This window comes from Chamaea fasciata, unplaced genomic scaffold (genome assembly GCF_029207755.1).
Source record: "Chamaea fasciata isolate MVZ Bird 193981 ecotype frontalis unplaced genomic scaffold, bChaFas1.0.hap1 SCAF_6, whole genome shotgun sequence".
NCBI lineage: Eukaryota > Metazoa > Chordata > Aves > Passeriformes > Sylviidae > Chamaea > Chamaea fasciata.
In genome coordinates this window covers 16,905,681-16,925,187 of record NW_027094091.1, presented here as the reverse complement: position 1 = coordinate 16,925,187, position 19,507 = coordinate 16,905,681, and the positions used below count along the sequence as shown (strand labels likewise).

General features: G+C 37.7%; 1 protein-coding gene across 4 annotated transcripts in view; it reads left to right on the top strand.

Annotated features, from left to right (window-relative positions):
- The window catches only part of KCNIP4 (potassium voltage-gated channel interacting protein 4), a 391,381-nt gene that overhangs the window by 87,573 nt on the left and 284,301 nt on the right, over positions 1–19,507 (top strand). Inside the window, exon 1 of one of the 4 annotated variants that reach the window (XM_066185537.1) lies at positions 15,358–15,558. The exons of the other annotated variants lie outside the window; for them this stretch is intronic. Within the exon in view, the coding sequence (XP_066041634.1) occupies positions 15,471–15,558 (88 nt within the window). The 5' untranslated portion in view covers positions 15,358–15,470. Of the gene's footprint in view, positions 1–15,357; positions 15,559–19,507 lie in introns of those variants that run through there. 4 annotated transcript variants of the gene reach the window in all.

Sequence of the window (19,507 nt, the reverse complement as noted above, 5' to 3'; positions counted from 1 at the left end):
TTTTGGTGTCACTTTTTGTCTTGCTAGGAGTTAGTGTATAAAGAGTTGCAAATGCAAATCTTCATTCTTTTCTCTTTTTTTTATTGAATTCTCGTTCCAGTGGTTTTCTTTGAAGCAGCACTCATAAATATTCTTTAATAGACGAAAATATTCTTGAAGAGGAAATGCATTTCTAAAGTGTTGTAAATGTCAAAGCATGGATGGAGGTAGAAATTATCTCTGAACTTAATATTTCTATCAGAAAATTCCCCAAAGGGAAAGAAGTTTGCCGAGAGTACTGATAATGCATAAATACCTATGCTGATTCAAGAAATGATCTTTGAGGTCTGATGCATATTAAGGTTTCTGGAAGGTCATATTTGTTTTAAGTTACTTTGGTTCTTCTTGTATTAATAAATTCCTGGATGGATATGAAGGAACTGAAACACTGTTTCCCTGTGAGCTTCCCTTTCCAATCTTGGTTTAGATCTCTAATCAGTGCGTGAACAGGGATTTTGATCGTTCTCTGTCCTCATGGAATTTATATCCAGAAGGCACACCCTTCTGCTTCCTCCATCCATGTGCTGAAGGGGTCTACATAGATATTGTACATATAGGAATATACAGGGAGAGTAATCTGTCAACTGTGCCCATGCTCTTAAGCTCATGGCATTGTTTTACTCAACAAATCATATGTATTCTTTAGTGTTTTAAACAATTGATCAAAGCAGATTATCAAATTACCAACAAATTTTTGGCTGCTACCAAAAAAACCCCCTATGCATACATCAAAGAGTAATAGAATGCAACAAGATACATGTTATCTGTGAACAAAATGTTCTGAAAAGGCCGGGAGTATTTCTTATGGAGAGACGATAAAATGCTTACATGGTGAGAACTGAAAATCAAGATTCAGTATGCTGGAGAGCGTTCAGAGAAACTGAGGGAAGTCTGCAATACTGAAGAAGTGCTGGAGTAGGAGATTAAATTGGTGATAAGTGGACAGATGGTGAGTAGATGGGATGAATCAGAATGCCAGTAAATTTCAGTAACTCAGTAAATTTCTTTTGTGATGTCTTACAGAGGTAGAAAGTAATATCAAACTCAGATGGAATGATGAATAAAAATGCAGTGTGAACAAAAAATTATGGAAATTTTAAAGGGGATTGTTATATCAGAATGAAGTACTTTGATGTTTCTCAAGAACCTGTTGATACTGGTTTTTACTCACAGTGACCAAAACCAGAATGCTTTCGTAGGTTATCAACTCACAGGTTTTTTTATATCATGTAGCAACTCTGGGTAACAGTAACATCAAGAACAGGTAGCAAGTCCCTGTGGCTCTACCAAATTGGAATTTTCCCTTCATTTGTTAAATATTTTATTCTAATATTTCTTTCTGAGCTTAATACTCAAAATGTCTCTTGGGACATAATTTCATTTTCTGGCTTTATATATTTTCCCTAAAAAGTGAGAATATTTGCACTATGAGAGACAAACATAAAAGAACAGGGTTGAATACTGAAGGCATCTGTTGTTCTCAGTAGGAATAGGATCCTGAGGGAATAGATGATCTAGCTGAGCTAATATAAATTGTGAACTATGACACATTCATTAAAAAGAAATCTCAGGATTCTAACTTAGAATGCTCTGGAAAAAAAGTGTTGGACCTACAATATTAAGCTAATTATTGAATGAATATTTATCTCTTGTCTTCTCTTTCGATCAGCTGTTTCTTTTAACATTGTGTTCTGAGACTTAGGAGTCTGGGTCCATTGTATCTCCAGTTGCCATCTTTTGGCTACTCATTACTTTTATCACAGACTGAAATGTAATTTCACCAAGCTTACACATTACCATTCTTGCTTAGTTTTCAAATTCTCAGTTTTGGAAATACACATATGATTTTTTAAACTACATGCTGAAATGAAATTGTATTTATTGCAGGTTAGAAAAATGAATTGCACTTAGAAACAGCATGGGTGTCCTTCCTTCTCCACAGGCTGGACTGAATAAGATAAAACACAATAAGAATTAAGATGAGTGTTTCTTTCAAAGCAATCCTCTCTTTTCTTGTTTAATGTTTTTCTTAATCTTCTTTGCACCCAATTTTTAAATGCTATGACTAGTCTAGGTTGAAATGAGCACTTCTGTGTCTTTATGGCAGTCTCCTAAGACTTGAAATTTCATTTCTGGATTGGTCACAGTTTGTAAGTCCTGCTGAGTTTTTTGTTGTTTGGTTCTCCCCATCTCCAGCTTTGATTATCTAGAAAGGTAAATTAAAACCTCTAAGTAATTATTGTGTATCTATTTTTATACAATTTCAACAAATGATGTTTTCCCTGAACTTCCAATCTGTTCTTTTGAAGCTGGCAGAATCACTTACATAACGTGCTTGGGAAGTAATCGTGGGGTCACTCCTGGTATACTGTCAGTTCTGATACTCTGCTGCAGTAGCTTGTGACCATACTGCCATGTAATGGGAAACACTATCTGTTCTCTTACAGAGTCATTTGTTCTCTTAATGTGCAATTTTATCTAAGTTAAAGCCCTCTTGAAAAGGGTGGGAGGGGGAAGAAAAGCTGATGCAGTTGTCTCACATAGCAAAATACAGGCCTATAGCATTGATAAAGTACTATTTTTGTTTGGTGCAGATCTAGGTGCTTTCACTTCTGGTCACGGACTTTGAATCAAAACCTGAATGGAGAGAAGTGCAGAGAAGGATGATCTCCTCCTGTCTCCCTTTCACTACAGCTCCAGGGCTCAACTTGGAAGTAGTGATGGGAAGGGTTGGGAGAGGGAGAGGTAGGAAGTGCTTTACCTAAATTCAGCAGCAAGGATGGCATTAGTAGCAAATTCGTTTGAACAAGCCACAGAAAGTGTTTGAGTTAAGAGGTCCAAGTCATCTTAGTCACCAATGAGAGTGGATATCTCAGAAAGTCCTTTCCAGCCCTCTTTTTCCAATTTAACTTTTCTGGATTCAGATGCCAGGATTTCTATCTGTGCATCTCACTCCTTCAGTTTCTACTTGTATGTACAAATGGTTGTGAAGCTGATGGTCTAATAATTGTAGGGATCCTGGAGAAAATAATCCTCTCTAGTTACAGCATAAGCAGAAGGGATTTTTTTGTTGTTTATCTTAGGCTGGGAATTTTGTTTGTTTTATTTCCCCAGAAGCTTCTGCATGAGACATCAGCAACTATTTTATTTCTCTGTCTCAGGGCAGTGGCCATTACAAGCAGCGGTTTGTGGTTGTGAGTCAAGATTACAACTACAAACAGGACTTCAGACCTTCAGAAGCTCAGTTTGAGCTGATGGTCTTTTCAACAGCACAATAAAGACTAACAGTTTACAACCAGAAGTGGAATTGTGTTGCGATGGCAGTTAAAACCTTTGCCAGAGAAAATGGACATTTCTGAAGCTCTGCTAAGTGGTTGTTCCAGCCATGATTTTCTCATTGACACTTCTGTTCTCAGTGTAACCATGAATCTCTGCCACTTTGTCCTCAAATTTAGAAACTTTACACATCATGTTTCCTGGTTTGTAGGATTTCACTGCAGTCTAGTATTACTGCGTGTTCCCCTACAAGTAAAGAAGAAAGAAATCCAAACCATGAAACTCCCCAAAAACTTGTCAAGTGTTTTTTATTCTATAAGCCACTTCTTTACACGGATCTACTAAAACAACTTATTTTTTATTATTATTTCTTTTTGCATATCACTCTGCCATTAAACTCTACCATTAAACCTGCCCACTGAATTATCAAAAAGAAACAAGCAAAAAGCAGAAGATAATTTTTGGTCTCTTCTTCAAAATGATTGGGAAGTCAAATCTTTTAATGCATCATGTTATTACAATTTTAAAATATGGGAAACTATTTAAACATCAAAATAGAAGGAAAAATCTGTCTATTGTATGTGTATGCATAAATGCAGGAAATATGCTTTTTAGTTTTTCAGGTTTAATGGGCCATTCAAGTTGCAAGAATGACAGTAAAAATCTGTCTTGACAAGGAGTCTGAGCCAAGAAAGTTTTGGAAAGCCAAAATTTTATAGGGCAACTTTAGTTTTGTCTCTGAGATTCAGCAAAAAGTTGTCTTTTTTATTTTTATTTTTTTTATTTTTTTTATTTTTTTATTTTTTATTTTTTATTTTTTATTTTTTATTATTGCAGGGGGCATCCACTTCAATTTAACTGAAATTTAAAGCATTATCCTGATAATCACTTTCTAATACTCAGGGCACAAGTATATTTCCAGGCAAATTATTTCAAGGTTGTTTTTCTACCAGCCTCACTCATACAATCCCAGCTCTTTTAAAAATTATCTTTTCTTCAATATGGCTTATTCCTGCAGTCCAGGTTTTTCTTCAAAGTCTTCATTTTAAGAATTAGAGTTCTCTGATTCTGTACATGTTTACAAGAAGTCATAATGATGCTTGACTTTGACCTTCCTCCCCAGCCTTAAGTACAGATTAGAGCAAGTGTTTTGTATAAAGAAGAATATAAAATTGCTAGAAAAACACCAGAGTTCAATGTTGCTTTCTAAAGGGTCCTTATATTTTTTGCTGTAAAAATGTCTTGGCATTAATGATTTGATTGCTTATGTGTTTGTTTTCTGTAACAGTTTTTTACAGCTTTTATAATCTGTTTTTAAAAACTCAATATCTGAATTTTCGCCACCAAAATCTTTGTGCCATTTAAAATGATACCCTTCAAACCCAAGAAAAGTGGCAGGAGGAATTTTTGCACTTGGTTTAAGCTAGCAAAAGAAGATCATTAAAATTTGATCACCTTCTTTTTAAATAAAGCACTGCTGGAAAAGGAAAAGCAACTGCTACTGGAAGACCAGTTTGGGTTTTTTTGGGGTTTTTATTTTTTGTTGTTTGTTTTTTTTGGTTGTTTTTTTTTTTTTTTTCCTAATATTGGATGGTAATAATTATGCACTAGATTACCTAGTAAAGGACCTTGGAAAGATAGGGTTTCTTTAACTTCTTTTTGGAGAAGCAAATGAGGTCTGGACATGTCTACAGAAGTAAATTAGTTCTCTGTTGTAATGGATAGGAGTGGTTCAGAAAGTTCACATTCTGCAAAAAAACCCCAAAAACCAGGACAGGAGGTTCAGAGTGAGGCAGAGGAAGGGCACAGCCCAGTAGTTCACCTTTAAGAACTAAGGACTGATAGAAAAACTGTCCATTCACATACCTTAGCTACTTCAATCATAGCAACGTCTTGCATGGTTTAAAGTGAAAATTGATTTACTTCTTGTCCATGGGTAAGTACGTGCATTTTGGTGACCTGTGAGAACTGCAAGTTCACAATGGGTGCAGTTCTGGGAAATTGTTCTCACACTGCTGAGCAAGTTCAGAAGTGAGCATTGCTCCTAAATGATGACCCTGAGACCAACTTTTGATGAAAAGTCACAGGCAGGAAAGCAAACTGCAAACATATTCTCATAGTAAAAGAAAATTTTATGCATGAAATCTTGCTATGGAAAAGAGAGGGAACATGCTTAACCTGATCTATATGTTTATAAAGCCATGAATTTATTTTTACCTTATTTAAAATATTAATAGTGTAAATAGAATTTAAAAAAATATTCTAATTGCAGTAATATCAACAGCTCATATGGGTATGAAATATCATAGTGTGATAACTTAATGACTAGAGACTTTCACAGAAAATTTGGCTTGCATATCATCCTCCCCTAGACAGTATTGTAATCTTCCCTGAGACTGTAGGGTGTTTTGAAATAAGATGTCCTTGTATTGATACTATTCTACTTCTACAGATAACTTGCAAGGCAGTCGCACAAACCACTCATGGCTTTTTCCCCCCTGGTGGTTTTTTCTCGAAAGACGGAATGTTCCAAAGAAACCAAAGCAGTATCTACTAAAATAGTGAGGAAATCCTATGGTTGGTTTCAGATTAATGTTTTGCCTTCAAGAAAAAATCAACATGTTAAAACCCATGTCTGTTAACCATGTATTTCCAATTTTTTTTTTTTGTTTCATTTTTTTATTGGGTGGAAAACCAAAGAGGTAAGGTATTAAAATGTGACCCATCCAAGTTACCTCTGAAGACATCATATGAAGGAGTCGAGATAATGATAAGGTAGAATGATGTGGGATAAAATGTGATTACTAAATCAAAAGGAACTTTGAGGTTGAGAGTGGAGTTACCTAATAAAAAGGAATGAAAACTGTATTACATACCATAATACTTGAACAAAATTGCTAAGGGCATCTTTGCAATTAAGATGCTTGACAAGTTAGCTGTATATTGGAAATTGTGAAATTGTGAGGGATTGTTGGGGGTTTTTGTGAGTTTTCTCCCCCTCCCTTCAGTCTTGTTCTTTGGATATAAGATAACTCTAATAGCTTTTTTTTTTTTTTTTTTTTTTTTTTTTTTAACTGAAGAGCTTATCTCTTCCATTTTTAATACACTTCCTACAGTAAAGATAGCTGTCCTGTTCTGATGGGGAAAAGTTTGATGTCATAATTTCTGTAATATAAAGCATGATTTCTATTTGGTGACTGAAGGTCTATATTGAGGCACAGACCAGCTGATTTGAACTAGGAAATTTCTGCAGGGCTGAAATAGAAGTAATATTCATATCCACCATATAAGACCCTATAAAGTTTACCATCATTCTTCTAGTGTACCAATGTTGTTGTCTTCTAACAGTATTTTTTCTCCTCACAATAAGAAATACAAGCAGGGGTATTCCTCTGTATCTTTATATTCCTAAGTATCAGTGTTGGTTATATGTGTGTATTACATTAAAATTACTATCCTTTGTACTGATCTGTAGAGTTTGGAGTTGTGCTCGATACCAGCCTTTTACTTATCTTCTTGTTCTAGGCTTCAGAGTCAGATATTTATTCACGGGCAATTGATGAAGTTATTTTTCACTTGACCATATACAGGTTATTATCATTGTCACTGACTTGTAACTTTATACTAGCTGAGTTCACAATCACACTGCTTCAGTTCCTTAGGCTGAAGAGCTGAAAAATGGTTTGTGTTTATGCTTAAGGCTTTTATTTGATCACATCTTAGAGTGTTGTCATTAGGAGACTGCAATGATTTCATACACAATTTCTACAGTTTCCTGAGGTCTCATGCACATGGTCCCAACTACCTGCCCTACCACTAAGTAAGTGTTCCCACCTGAGAGCCAAAAATTGTCTTTCACTGATGCCTTTGGGTCATATGTGAGACTGAATTCCCTGGTTGCTCCGTTTTCCTGCTTTTAATCTTGAGGATTTACTTTGACTCAGCCTCTTTTCATCACTGGTCCCTAGGGACTGATTGAAAGTGGTATGAAAAGGGCAGATGGGGGAGGTTTGCTGAAGCCACAAGTAGTTGTGGCCGTGTTTGTTAGAGAAATGGCCATACAGATGCAGAAGAATATGAGGTAGAAGGCAGGGAAACAAATGATACTAAATAGATATTGAATAAGGCCCTCAAAATTTACCCACTGTATATAGTATGTAACTTCAAGACCCTAACACAGAATCAGATGTTTTCTTTTACCGGTCCAGCAATACTAAATGGGTGTGATACCCTCTGTTTCACATCCCTGATGACCATTTCCTGCCTGAAGCACACAGTGGGTAGCTTCTTCAGGCTTAATCTGTATCATGAAGCCTAGATGAATTTTCAGTTGCCTGGAAATTATAATAAAATCATTTTTGGAATGTTTTTTTTTTTTGCCTGTAATGGAAATAAGAGTGCAGAGTAGAAAACTTATTATTTAGTTCAGTGTGGTAGAGTTTTGAGCGCTTATAAACCTCTCTTATTACTCATGAGCAAGGTTCAGCTCATGTTTATGAAACCCTAGATATGATCAGATCAATTCTAAGTCTATTTAAAATGAATTTCCTCTATGTCAGAGTCAAATTTTATATACGCTGTGTGACCGCTCATCAGCTGTATTATGTGGGAAGTAGATCTAGGAGTCCTTATTACAAGCACAACTGTTCTGGAAATTCTGGAGTAGAATGGTAACTAGTCATGTTTCCCAAAGGGCATTACTGAAGGATTCCACAGGAATGCTGATAAACTGTTTTTCTTCTCAGTATCTGCAGGACCCTGCCAGAAGGAAAAAGACAGACCTTAGACATACCAGTGTGGTAATTTAACTTGCTTTCAAAACTGGTACTTCATATTTAATAATTAACAGAATCAAATTTTGGATGAAGGAGAGCTGTTGCAAAATTGCTTCAGCCAAGATGTAGGCTTTGAAGAAATGTTTGGACTGTGGTATCTCTCTTCTGTCTCTCTTCTCCCTTTCTCTAAGTAGTAGCTGCAGTATATTCACTCAAATACATTGCAGTTCTTGCTAGATTAAGGATGCGAAAACTTAAAGATAGGTACTTTTCAATCTTAAATTTTAGGTCGATTAAAGCATCAAGCCATAACTAGCATAAAAGGGGAAAGAAAATGCCTGAAGACTATGGGGAAGCCCTTGACTTGGAAAAAGAAATCTAGGTTTTGACCATTTATGGGAAATCCTAGGGGCATATAAGTTGCAGTAAGTTGCAACAGATAATTATTGAAGCTATGAAGTCAACCTTTTTTCAACTATATATGTAGATATTTCAGGTAAGTATATATACATACATTGGTGTCAGTACATATATGTAGTGAAAGCAAGCCTCTTCAGAACATATTTACTTACTGGCCTAAGCTGGACTAGTTATTATACTTAGAGAATTCTCAAGGCCAATTTGGTGCTATGCTGATTCTATTGTCTTAATGCTGCAGCCCCAGTATTGTCTGGTTTACAGCAAATTTCTGATACTTTTCTCTTTAACAGGTTAATGTAGGTTTTGGAGTCAAAACACAACCTTTACCCTTTTTTTATTTTGTATGGATATTATATGGATATGTTTTAGTTATATCAAATCTCAAAGATTTATGGAACTTATAGACCATTACAGCTATGGTTTCTCTACCAGGAACACGATTCCTTCTGTTTTTTTCTGTTCAGATTTCTCTTCCATTAAGTATAGACATAAATATGTGCAGTCTGATACAATTAAATGAGTTATAAGAACTTTTCTCTTTTCTCTTGGAGGCAACCCCCAACTTTCTTGTAAATGGAACTAAGATAAGAATCCAAAGCCACCAAAAAAAAATAATAAAAACCCACCTTATATACTTGATATTAGTATGCCTCAATCATTTTTTAAATTTGAGAATACTCATCAATAATATATTTTTAAGTTGAAAGGTATGACCATACGTACAAAACAGGGTCTGTATTATAAGGAAGGTAATATTTTAGTTGTCTGCATAACATTTATTGATAACACTGCCCATGCAACTTTGCATAGAGGTATTCAATATTTATTGAACATTAAAAGTTAGTACTCTGGCTTTTGCAGTGGGAATTTTACAGTGATGCACAGAAGTTAATGTGCAACATGAAAACTACATTGTGCCATTTTATGTTTCAGCAGGTAAGTCCCAGTCTTGTTTATTCTCCAGCACAAGCCACGGGCTGGCTGTAGGAGGTCAGGCTGGGAAGTTGCTCATGTTTGATACTGCAGCATTCAGGAGTGATGAATATTTAATTAGGCAAGTGTGGACCGTGGGGGAGGTTGAGGCAGCTCTAGGTCCTGGTTGACTGTCTGCAGTATCATCTTAGAGTGTTGTGTGAAAATGAATCCTTGGGGTAAGCTTCAAGGACACTGAGTAGTTAAAAAAAGGCATTCTGAGAGCAGCTAGCTCTGGTAAGGTAGGAATACTAGAGATAAATGTTTTAAGTATTTCTGTTACACTTGTCAAAGATGCTGGGGAGCTAAGCCAACATGTTTTATTAGTTTACATAAATATATTTGAAAATTCAGTTTAAACCTGTAGAGTCTGGGAGTATCATAGCAATGAAAGTAATTTATTTTACACAGGTATTAGCTATCAGAATAGAGCACGTGTATAATTTGTTGATATTATGCAAACAGTGTGAGGTAGCAGTCATTTCTCTGTAGTCCTATTTTAAACACAGCAACAGAGCTGTTTGAAGATATTATTCTTTGCAAGCTTTCAGGAGAAATTAAAGACTATAGACAAAAGCAGGAAGGCTTTATTAATTTTCAGTAGCATAGGCTAGGATAAAGGTTTCTTACTATTTTGTGTTCCACATTTAAAAACATTGCATGCAGTTTGGATATGTAACAGTTGGGCTAATATGAAGGTTTTAATTCTGCTCTGAGGAGTATAAAAAATTAAAGAAGGTAAGTAAGTCTGTATTCATAACCAGGACATTGGCAGTCCCTTCACTCTCTGTCCTGGGCTCTGTGGAAGTTACTGTTTCTACAAGACAGAACAAGATCATGCCCACATCCCATGTAGACATCCATTTTAATATGGAATGCATGGAGCAAGAAATGGTTTCCTGTTCCTTGTTGTTACTATAACATTCAGGACAGACAACAAAGAACAATAACCATTTTAAGCTAAGTAAATTTCTCTAGCATGTTACTGCTAATCACTTAGAATGGGAACATATGCCTGCATCTCTGCTTCCCCAGCTCATCTTCTAGCATATAACCATCTCTGATCTGTGTTAATATCCAAGACTAAATTTGGGCAAATGACGTGCAAGAGAATTTTTGTTGCCATTCACCGGCTGTGGCTAAAAGTGGTAGCTGATATTTTCATGGACATCATGAATAATTTGGAATTACTTCTGCGGTTTCCAGTGACTTCTGTGATGAATGGCTCTCATTCTGCTGCATCCACTTGAATAATGATGGCGAACTTGGGACACCTCAGTGTGCAGTACTGTCAAGTCAAGAAGTATAAGTGCACAGAAGAGCTATTAAAATAAATACAATAGGGATAGGGACTGTGATTTAAGAGGACCCTTACTTTTATGACAGGCACGGAGCAACTGAAAAAAGATCTGATGATGGTCACCTACTTGTGGCAGCTGTTTATTATGCTCTATCGTAAACATCTTGCTGTTACCTTGTGCTCACCCATCTGTTTTTTTTCTGCCCATCTGTTATTGCTTGCCATGTGCTTAGCTTGTAAATATCACTATTGTTTGAAATAAAAAGGTTAAAAATCCTTTGATTAAAAAAAAATCAGTTATTGAATTCAGTATTTGTATTAAAGAAAAAAAAAAAAGCTCTTACAAACCTCTGGAGTCAACACTGAAACTCTGTACAGGTTTTCTGTGCTCCTGGGTAACTTCCTGTGGTTACCCTTTCTGATTAGGTTGAAGCATTTAATTGAGTTGATTTTTGTTGTAAGATATCAATTTGCTTTTAGTCAATAGCAAGGGCTGCTTCAGGAGGAAATTTTGTTTTTTGAAGTCAGAGGATTGTGTGCAAATGAAAGAGGTTTACAAGGCAAATTGCCTGCAGGAAGCCAATCAACTTGTGCTCTGTATATGTCACTTCAGCTTCTGCTGGAGTTTTTTATTCCCAGACTAGCAAATTTATATTTGGCATGCACTGTCATCCTATGGGTTTCTTCTCATCAAATATTTGTGATGGCTTTTTTTCTTTCTCTACCCAAACTTTTATATGTGCTATTGGCATTGAGTCTTTGCCGTTGTTACTTAATATGACAACAGCCACATTTAATTTCTTTTTGCATGTTTCAAGAGATGTTTTTTCTATTTTTTTATTAGGTAAAATCTGTATTTAGTAACTTTTTCTCTCTCAAAACATAACTGTAGTGCTAGCTAATTCAGCGTTATTCACCATTTTATGCCAGTCTATTGCAATGGTCAGTTCTGAGACATGCAATGCTTTTGGGGTTTGTATTTTTTTTCTTTTTAGAAAGAAGAGTCATCCACATTGTCCCAGCAACCTAAGCAATCATTGGTTTTCTTTACTTCTTTTAAAATGTGTTTTCATGTTGCTGTTAATGTATTTCTCTTTTGGTTTTGTTTGGTTTTTTTAATAGTGAAATACTATTCCTACACAGGGACAAGTAAAGCAATACTGATACATACCTGCCAATAATGAGCAGCTCTGAACTACAATATTGGTGCAGGGTTTTTTTCTTCCGTATTGTTAGACTAAAGCTATATCAGTGTGTACCCTCCTGTAAGGATGGTTAGATTGCACTTCAGTTGACAACAGCTGGACCTGGGACATAGACCTGTGATACTGAGACCCTAATTGAAGTTATAAAAAGGCATGTGGAATTTCATTTTTGGATTGAACAGAAATTAATTTCATACATTTTTGGTTTTGCACTGCTTTCTTGCCATGGTGACTAAGATTTTTAAGATTTTTCCTGTAGCTTTGTGTAGAAATCCTCACAGGAAAAGAAGTTTTATTATTACCAATTAATTTGTCCTGATTTCACTATAGTATGCTTTGTACATTCAGGGAAATGTTTCCATTTCGTTTTTAAACTTGACTGCACCTGTTGACAGTCTTCTACAAAAACTGCATGTGTTTCCTCCCTAGTAATTTCATTCTTGCCAAGCAGTTCAAAACAAAGTTATTTTGTATTTTAAGTTATTCTAGGAGCCCAGGAGCTGAACTTGGTGAAACAATTTGAAAATCCAGTTAACAAAGAACTTTTACGTTTTTCTTCCGTTTGTTTTTCCCAATGTTTGAAATGAACTTTTGTTATGTATGCACGTGTTTTGTTCCTTCTCCATTGTACTTAAATTGTGTTTTGTCTAAGTACCTGGTTCTAAAGTCAGAATTACCAGAAACTGATGCAGACCCTTCTGACATTAAGAGGATCTTTTTTTCAGTGGGTTTTAGTTCAGCTCTATGGATTATGAATTATTGGGGAAAGTAATAGAAAGTTTTTTTTTACCTCAGCGCAAAGAGACTGGCTCTGAATGAGGACCTTAGTGTGTCCCGTCAATTACAAAAAGATAAAAAGGTATATTACCAATATATGAAAGTTGAGATTGTCCTTCTGTCCTTCATATTATTTTACTATATTTTGCAAAAGTGCCATGGTGGTTTTATTACAATTTTCTATTCTAACTTTCCTGCCCCCTTTTCTCTGATCTGCTCTCCTGATTTCGGGAAAAAAAACGACTTTAGTCTTCGTCAGTCTTTTCTGTTGACCAAGTCAGTCTTTTCTGCTGACCAGAGAAATATTGGGAGACAGATTTAGGTCCAATGCTATCAAAATACGGCACTGATTGTCAAAAAAAAAAAAAAAAATCTTGGCAAAACTAGTCAAAAATCTTTCGGGAACTCTTCCTTAGGTAGCAATTACTGTTATTAATGTGGTGAAATTTAAAGACTTAGGAAACAGTGTCAGAACTGGTACAGCTTTATTTGAGGGGTTTTTTTGGGTGGAGGAACAGCAATACATGGTGTTGTTGGTTCATGCTTATGGCTTTAGAAAACCAGTATTTCAGTTCTTTAGGCTTCAGTTATTTTCAGCTCCTTATTTTGAAGTAACACTGCTAGTTAAAATTCTATAAAGCAATTGGAGATGTCAAAGGATTAAAAAGGTCAAGGACTTCAGCTCAGAACCATTTGCACCGGCCTCTTCAGTCCACTTCTAAAGAAGAGATACAGACTTATGGTTTCAGTATCTCTTCACCTCTACCAGCTATCTAAGGAGTTTTCCTTTCAGAGACCAGAAGAGTTCAGAAATTTGTAAGGCACACAGGCATCTTCAACACAGAATTTGATGGGTTTTGTTGGGGAGGTATTGGGTTGGGGGGTTTTGTTTGGTGGTGGGTTTTTTTTTTTGTTTTGTTTTTGTTTTGTTTTTGGGGTTTTTTTGTTTTTTCTTTGTTTGTTATTTTTTTGTGGGAGGTTTTTGGGTTTGGGGGAGTCATCTCTGGGGGATTTTCTTTGGGCAAACTGTATTGTGTCTTTTCAGAAAAAAACTGTGCCAAGAAATTAGTTCCTACTTAAGATGAGTGGCTGTAGGAAGTAATGCAAACATGAAATACTGAAATTTTTGCATATCCTTCTCAGACTAATCCCTGTGTTGGAGTAACCTGGGGGCTTCTGTGAGCTATTTTATTTTGGTTCTTTCCATTATCTGTGTAGCTTCACTGGAAGCATAAGACAGCATGCTTGTGCTTTAGATAGCAGAAACAGAAACTGTGTCATCTAGCTGGAACTTTGATGATTCTTTGATGTATTGTGTCTATAATGTATTTATCTCTGCTTACTGCATAATATAGACAATAGCTTGAAGTTGTGCATTTGTGTTTATTGTAAGTTTTTAAAGGCATTCACCAAAATGTTTTATGGTCAGTGCTGTCATCAAAATTAGATCAGTTGATGATTTTCTTCTGTTAAGCCTTTCCTTAATGGGTTGTCTTTTTTTTTTTTTTTTTAACTGGATTAGGCATTACATATTGCATCACCCTCTAATGCAATAGAGCTGTTCTCCATGAGGAAAGTACTCCAAGGGAAATGAAAACATATTCTTTGAGTTCTGTGGTTGCGGATGTTGTCTACAGCAGATAATTTTTATTAATAAGAAACACTTCTCAGCAAGTTGGAAAACAGTGAATTTATAAGGGAACCGTAAGGAGTACAGGTGGCTTCCTAACGAGTCTTCCTTGGAGACATTCTAAGCACACAATGCTGCCCGTGCCAGAGCCTATTTCCCAGCTGCCGCAGGTCAGGGAACTGGAAAGCTGGAGCAGCTCCCCGCACAGAGGTACCAGCAGGGTTTCTGCTTCCTTTTTCCTGCTGCACAGGTGTGCAGTGCCCTGGCGTTTCCATGACCTTCAGGCAGGCTACGGGACCCGAGGCCGACGTGCAGGTGGAGGGGAGCCCCGCCAGCTCACACCTCGATTACACTCCCGCAGCCCGGGCAGGGGCAGGACCGTCCCTGGGCCTCGGCGTGCGCGGCCGGCCCGGGCGGGGCTCTGCTCTCGGCCGGGCTCGCCCCCAGCGCCACGGGAACGCAGCGGTGCCGTGCCTCGGCCGCCTCCCGCCTGCCCGGGCGCTGCTCGCGGGAGGAGCGCAGAGCGGAGCGGCTCCCGGGGGCGGTGCTGTGCTGCCGGCGTGGGGCGGGCACCGGCACCGCCTCCGCCCCGCCCGCCGGGCTGCGCGCCCGCGGAGCCGCCCGCGGCCAGCGCCTGCCGCGGGTCCGGCCGCGCCGGGGGCGCCGGTGGCCGCGACAGTGCCTGCACCGCGCCGTGCCCGGCCCGAGCCGTGCCGTGCCCAGCCCAGCCGTGTTGTGCCGTGCCGTGTCCTGCCCAGCCGTGCCGTGCCGTGCCGTGCCGTGCCGTGTCCTGCGCAGCCCAGCCGAGCCGTGCCGTGCTGTGCCGTGCCGTGTCCTGCCCAGCGGAGCCGTGCCGCACCGCGCTGTGCCGTGGCAGCGCCTCGCCGCGCTCCGCCGGCCGCCGCGGGCTCCCTTGCGCAGCCACCCGGGGTAGATCGGCGGGGGTTTGCTCGGCCGTGAGGAGGCGGTGAGGCCGTGTGAGGCTCGGAACTGCCCCAGAAGTTTGCTGGCAGAAACTGTTCCCTTTATTGGCAAAGTCTTCGGGCTCTCCTCAGAGGAATACCCCATTGCCTAAGATGAGTGGCTGTAGGAAGCGGTGTAAGCGGGAAATAATGAAATTTGCCCAGTACCTTCTCAGGCTAATCACAGGTTCTCTTCACACAGGTAATGACTGTTTTTCTCTGTAGTCGAGCTGTTCAGCATGATAGCAAGAGAATTGCCTAAGGATAATACAGGGTTGTCATTGTTTTATATTATCATTCCTTTCATCTTATAAATAATAATAAAGGAAGACCTGTGAACTACTTTGTGGCTGAGCATAATGAAAACAGAGCGTAGTCTGATGTTACAATGTTTAGACAGTCTGACTTCTCTAAGCCTTTACACACACGAACCCAAATTTGGGATGTGAGTGTACGTGCTTCCACCTGTGTGTGTTAAAGGTGCTGCAGAGAACACACAGTGGTCATAAAGAATGAGTCTTATGTTTTTCATTTTCACTGTTTCTTGGACTGATATTCTTTGATAAGCACACTACATTCTTTTTCTTGGAGGCTTGGTTTTGTTTATCTAAAGATGTAAATCAGCTGCGAACTGTCAATGTGATGTTATAGTATCTTGTAGGAAATTTAAAATAACACTTGTGCTTTGCCCTTAAGGAATTTGAAACATAGCGATTGTCAGCTCTCCTTAGGTAATTTTTTTCTTGTAACCTTGGACAAAGTGTGCAGCACCAGGGAAGGTTTCTAAGCTAGACTGAGCAGATGCTGTAGTTTTCTTATCACTTTGGAAAATATACTTTTCTCACAATTCAGCATTTTCTGGCTGTTCTCAGCAGCTGACAAATATGATAACTTACATTATGTCATTCTGTATTTATAAAATACAATTGAGCTTCTTTCTAGACTTCAGTTACTTTTTTTTCCCTTGCAGTGCTGCAAGTCCAGCATCAGCAGATAGTATCAATTATGCTAACATGATTGTGTAGAATTAAAAGCCGTTTATTTAAAGTCATCTGAAAGTGTCAGCTGGTTATTTTTCGTTGTTTGGTGGGGGTGTGTTGGCTATTTGTGTTTTTTGTTTTCACACTGATGAAAAGATTTGGGAGCAAAGTTGACTTCAGTAATAATTGGAAGAATTGATGCATGCAATTAATCATATTTGGGGTTACAGTGCCATAAAAGTCATAGCACAAACACTTACAATGCAATACTTTATAGGATGCTTGTAACTTACGGAAATCTGACACAGCTTTTTAATAACTTGGAATATCTGGTCACAGAATTTCCGTGCTTTTATTTTCTCTATCATTCCGAGTCTATCGTAGTTTCTCTGTTGTGAACTGCATTAATTCAAATTTTTCTGAAAACACTGGCTTCTTGCTCCCGTGGGTTGCTATGGAAATTAAATAATATATGATGCAAGAAGAAAGAGGTGTTAGAAATTCATTGCAATACTCTTTTCACAGAGTCATCCAAGCTTTTCCTTTCCTATCTAGCGAATGATGCACACACCACTCTGTTTTTCAGACTGACATTTGTGCTGCAGCCTTTCTGAGCTCACAATTCAAAACCGTTTTCAGGACCTGCTGTGGATACTGATTGATATACTATCGCTAAAAGAAGTTCCTTCTTTTTGCAATTAAGCAGCATGTATTCAGTGATAGAAAGCCAAGTGGAGTGGCCTCAGACATGTTTTCTTAAAGGCAAGCAAGGAAAAAGTGCCCGCTTTTAGGAAGACCTGAGATATTTCTGAGGAGATTTTCAGTTTGTTTTTATTACAGATAATGGTGTCTTTACTACTCTTATTAAGTTAATAGACTTCATCATGTTCAAATGATGTGGCAAATGAGATCATGATAATGTGATGATACCTGAAATGCCAAGGGAGGTAGAGCTCCTCTGGTAAGCTCTTGCATAGTCCTACTCAGTAACCTCAACTGTTGCAAACCAGTTACTGTTCATCCTGAAAAATCTAATGCATAATTAATTCTGTTGATAATTAGTTGATAATTGATGAAGATTAAGGAGAAAGTCTAGTTGAAAGTGTTAGAAAGTTATACTTTGTACATTAAAGATACTGCTGTTTCTATCTTGAGCATTCAAAAATTTAGGATAAGTATCAGAAACAAAAGAGTGTGCTTACTTAACTTCTTAGACACAGGCAATCTCCTCACCCAAGTGACCAATTAATTTCCAAGTGTAAATATTTACTAATAAGCACAATGATGAACATAATTTAATTTCCTTGTTAATATGATTCGGCTTCTAGTGTCTTTTTCAGGTGTTCCTTAATATTTAAATTATACCTAATAGTTTGGAACTACACATTCTTGAAAGTACTTACACTGAGTCTAATCTGTCCCTTCTTCCTGTATGGGTAGGCATCTTGGACATATACTTGATCTATACATTGGTACAAGCCCTGCTGCAGCTGGTGTGATTGCATTGATCAGAAAACAAAACAAAGTGATAGAGGAGGGAGACTGGGTTTACTGGCTATGGGCCTGGCTAAGGAGTCACTGTTGATTACTGGTTTTATAGCTTGTGTTTCATTACCATTTATAGCACTACAGACCTGTTCTGTGGTAAATCTAAATGTTTAAAATTAAAATGATCTCATATAGCTGTCTGTAATAATACATAAGCATGGACTTGTGCTTCACAGTCCGCTCAGCTGGAACCAATATTAATGAAACTACCCCCTTGCTTGAAGGTAAATGCTGTATAAATCTTTACAATGGATTTTAAGTGGCAGTCTCTGCATGAATACATCCAGATCTCTCTCAGGTTTTTTTTTTACAGCAAGTCACTATGATTGATAGCAAAATGTAGTGAAAAGAAATGGTCTTTTAAACAAAATTTTTAATTTCCCATGATTTCCTTTATAGATTGTTATATAGTAAGTTGATGTGTTCCCAACAAGTGAAACATATTCCCTCATTGAAGATGGCAAACCAAATATACCAATTCCAACTTCATTGCCTCCTGCTTCTTGACTTGTAAGCACCTGGTCTTTGAATCACTGTCATAAAATCTTGGCACTGCTCTTGAGAATGTTTTAGTTTTTGGATGCAACGTGGATTTGCATATTATAAATAACAAAATAAATCATTATGAGGTCAAGAAGTAGGTCACAGGTTATTTTGAAATGGAGGAAAAGTGATTTCAGAGCAATGGCTATGAAATTTTTCTTAACTGTCACAACTGATGGAAGATTAAAGAGATGATAGAACCAAAACCGCTCTTGATTTCAGTGGTAGATTTTCACAATTACATCCCTTTCAGGCATGTTTTTATTAAATGTCTGATATAACCTATTAAGTGTCATATAGGAGGCCAGGTTTTACGGGACAGGTTGAGATTCCCAGTTAGCATGTATTTATACAGAGAGTGAAGTGGAGAACAACCCTGGCTGTGAAATTCTGCTCCCTCCAACAAACTGGAGTAATCTCACTTTTCTACACTTTAGTTGATTAGATTATGGATTGACGTGGGTTTTTTTGACTTTGGATTTTCTGGGGGTTCTGTTTGTTTCTTTTTCAATCTCAAGGTTGATGAAATTGGTGTAAGGTACCATTTATTAAAGGCTTCATATTTCTCTTAGGTAAAAAGGCAGACCAATAAGTGAATGAAGGTTGTACTTTTTGATGGCATGTTCTTTGATAAAACAGATTACCAAAGGTAATCTCTAGTCCTTCATTTTAGCTGGTTTTTTTCTGCACAGAAATGTTTTCTGGCCTACTGCCAAGAGGAATATATTATCTGAGCATAGCTCTGAAGCTGTGGGAGCTTCCTCACAACTGTACTCCTCTGACTGTACTAGTTCATGTGCCCGTCACTGCCAAAGGTCTGAGATTGTTTAGGACAGTAGGTTATTCTGAATTCTTTCGAGGGCTGCTCTTTGGTAAAGCCAGGAGGAATCACCTTTTTTTGAATGCAGGTAACCATATTCCCTTAACTTCTATGGTTAAAAATATGAGAAGTGGAATAAATTAAAAGACAAAAATAATCCAAAAGATAAAAATAATCCTAAAAAATATGAGACAAATAGAGAGCAGATGGCAGATAAAAAGACTGTTCCCCTTTTTATGCAAACAGGATATAACATAAAA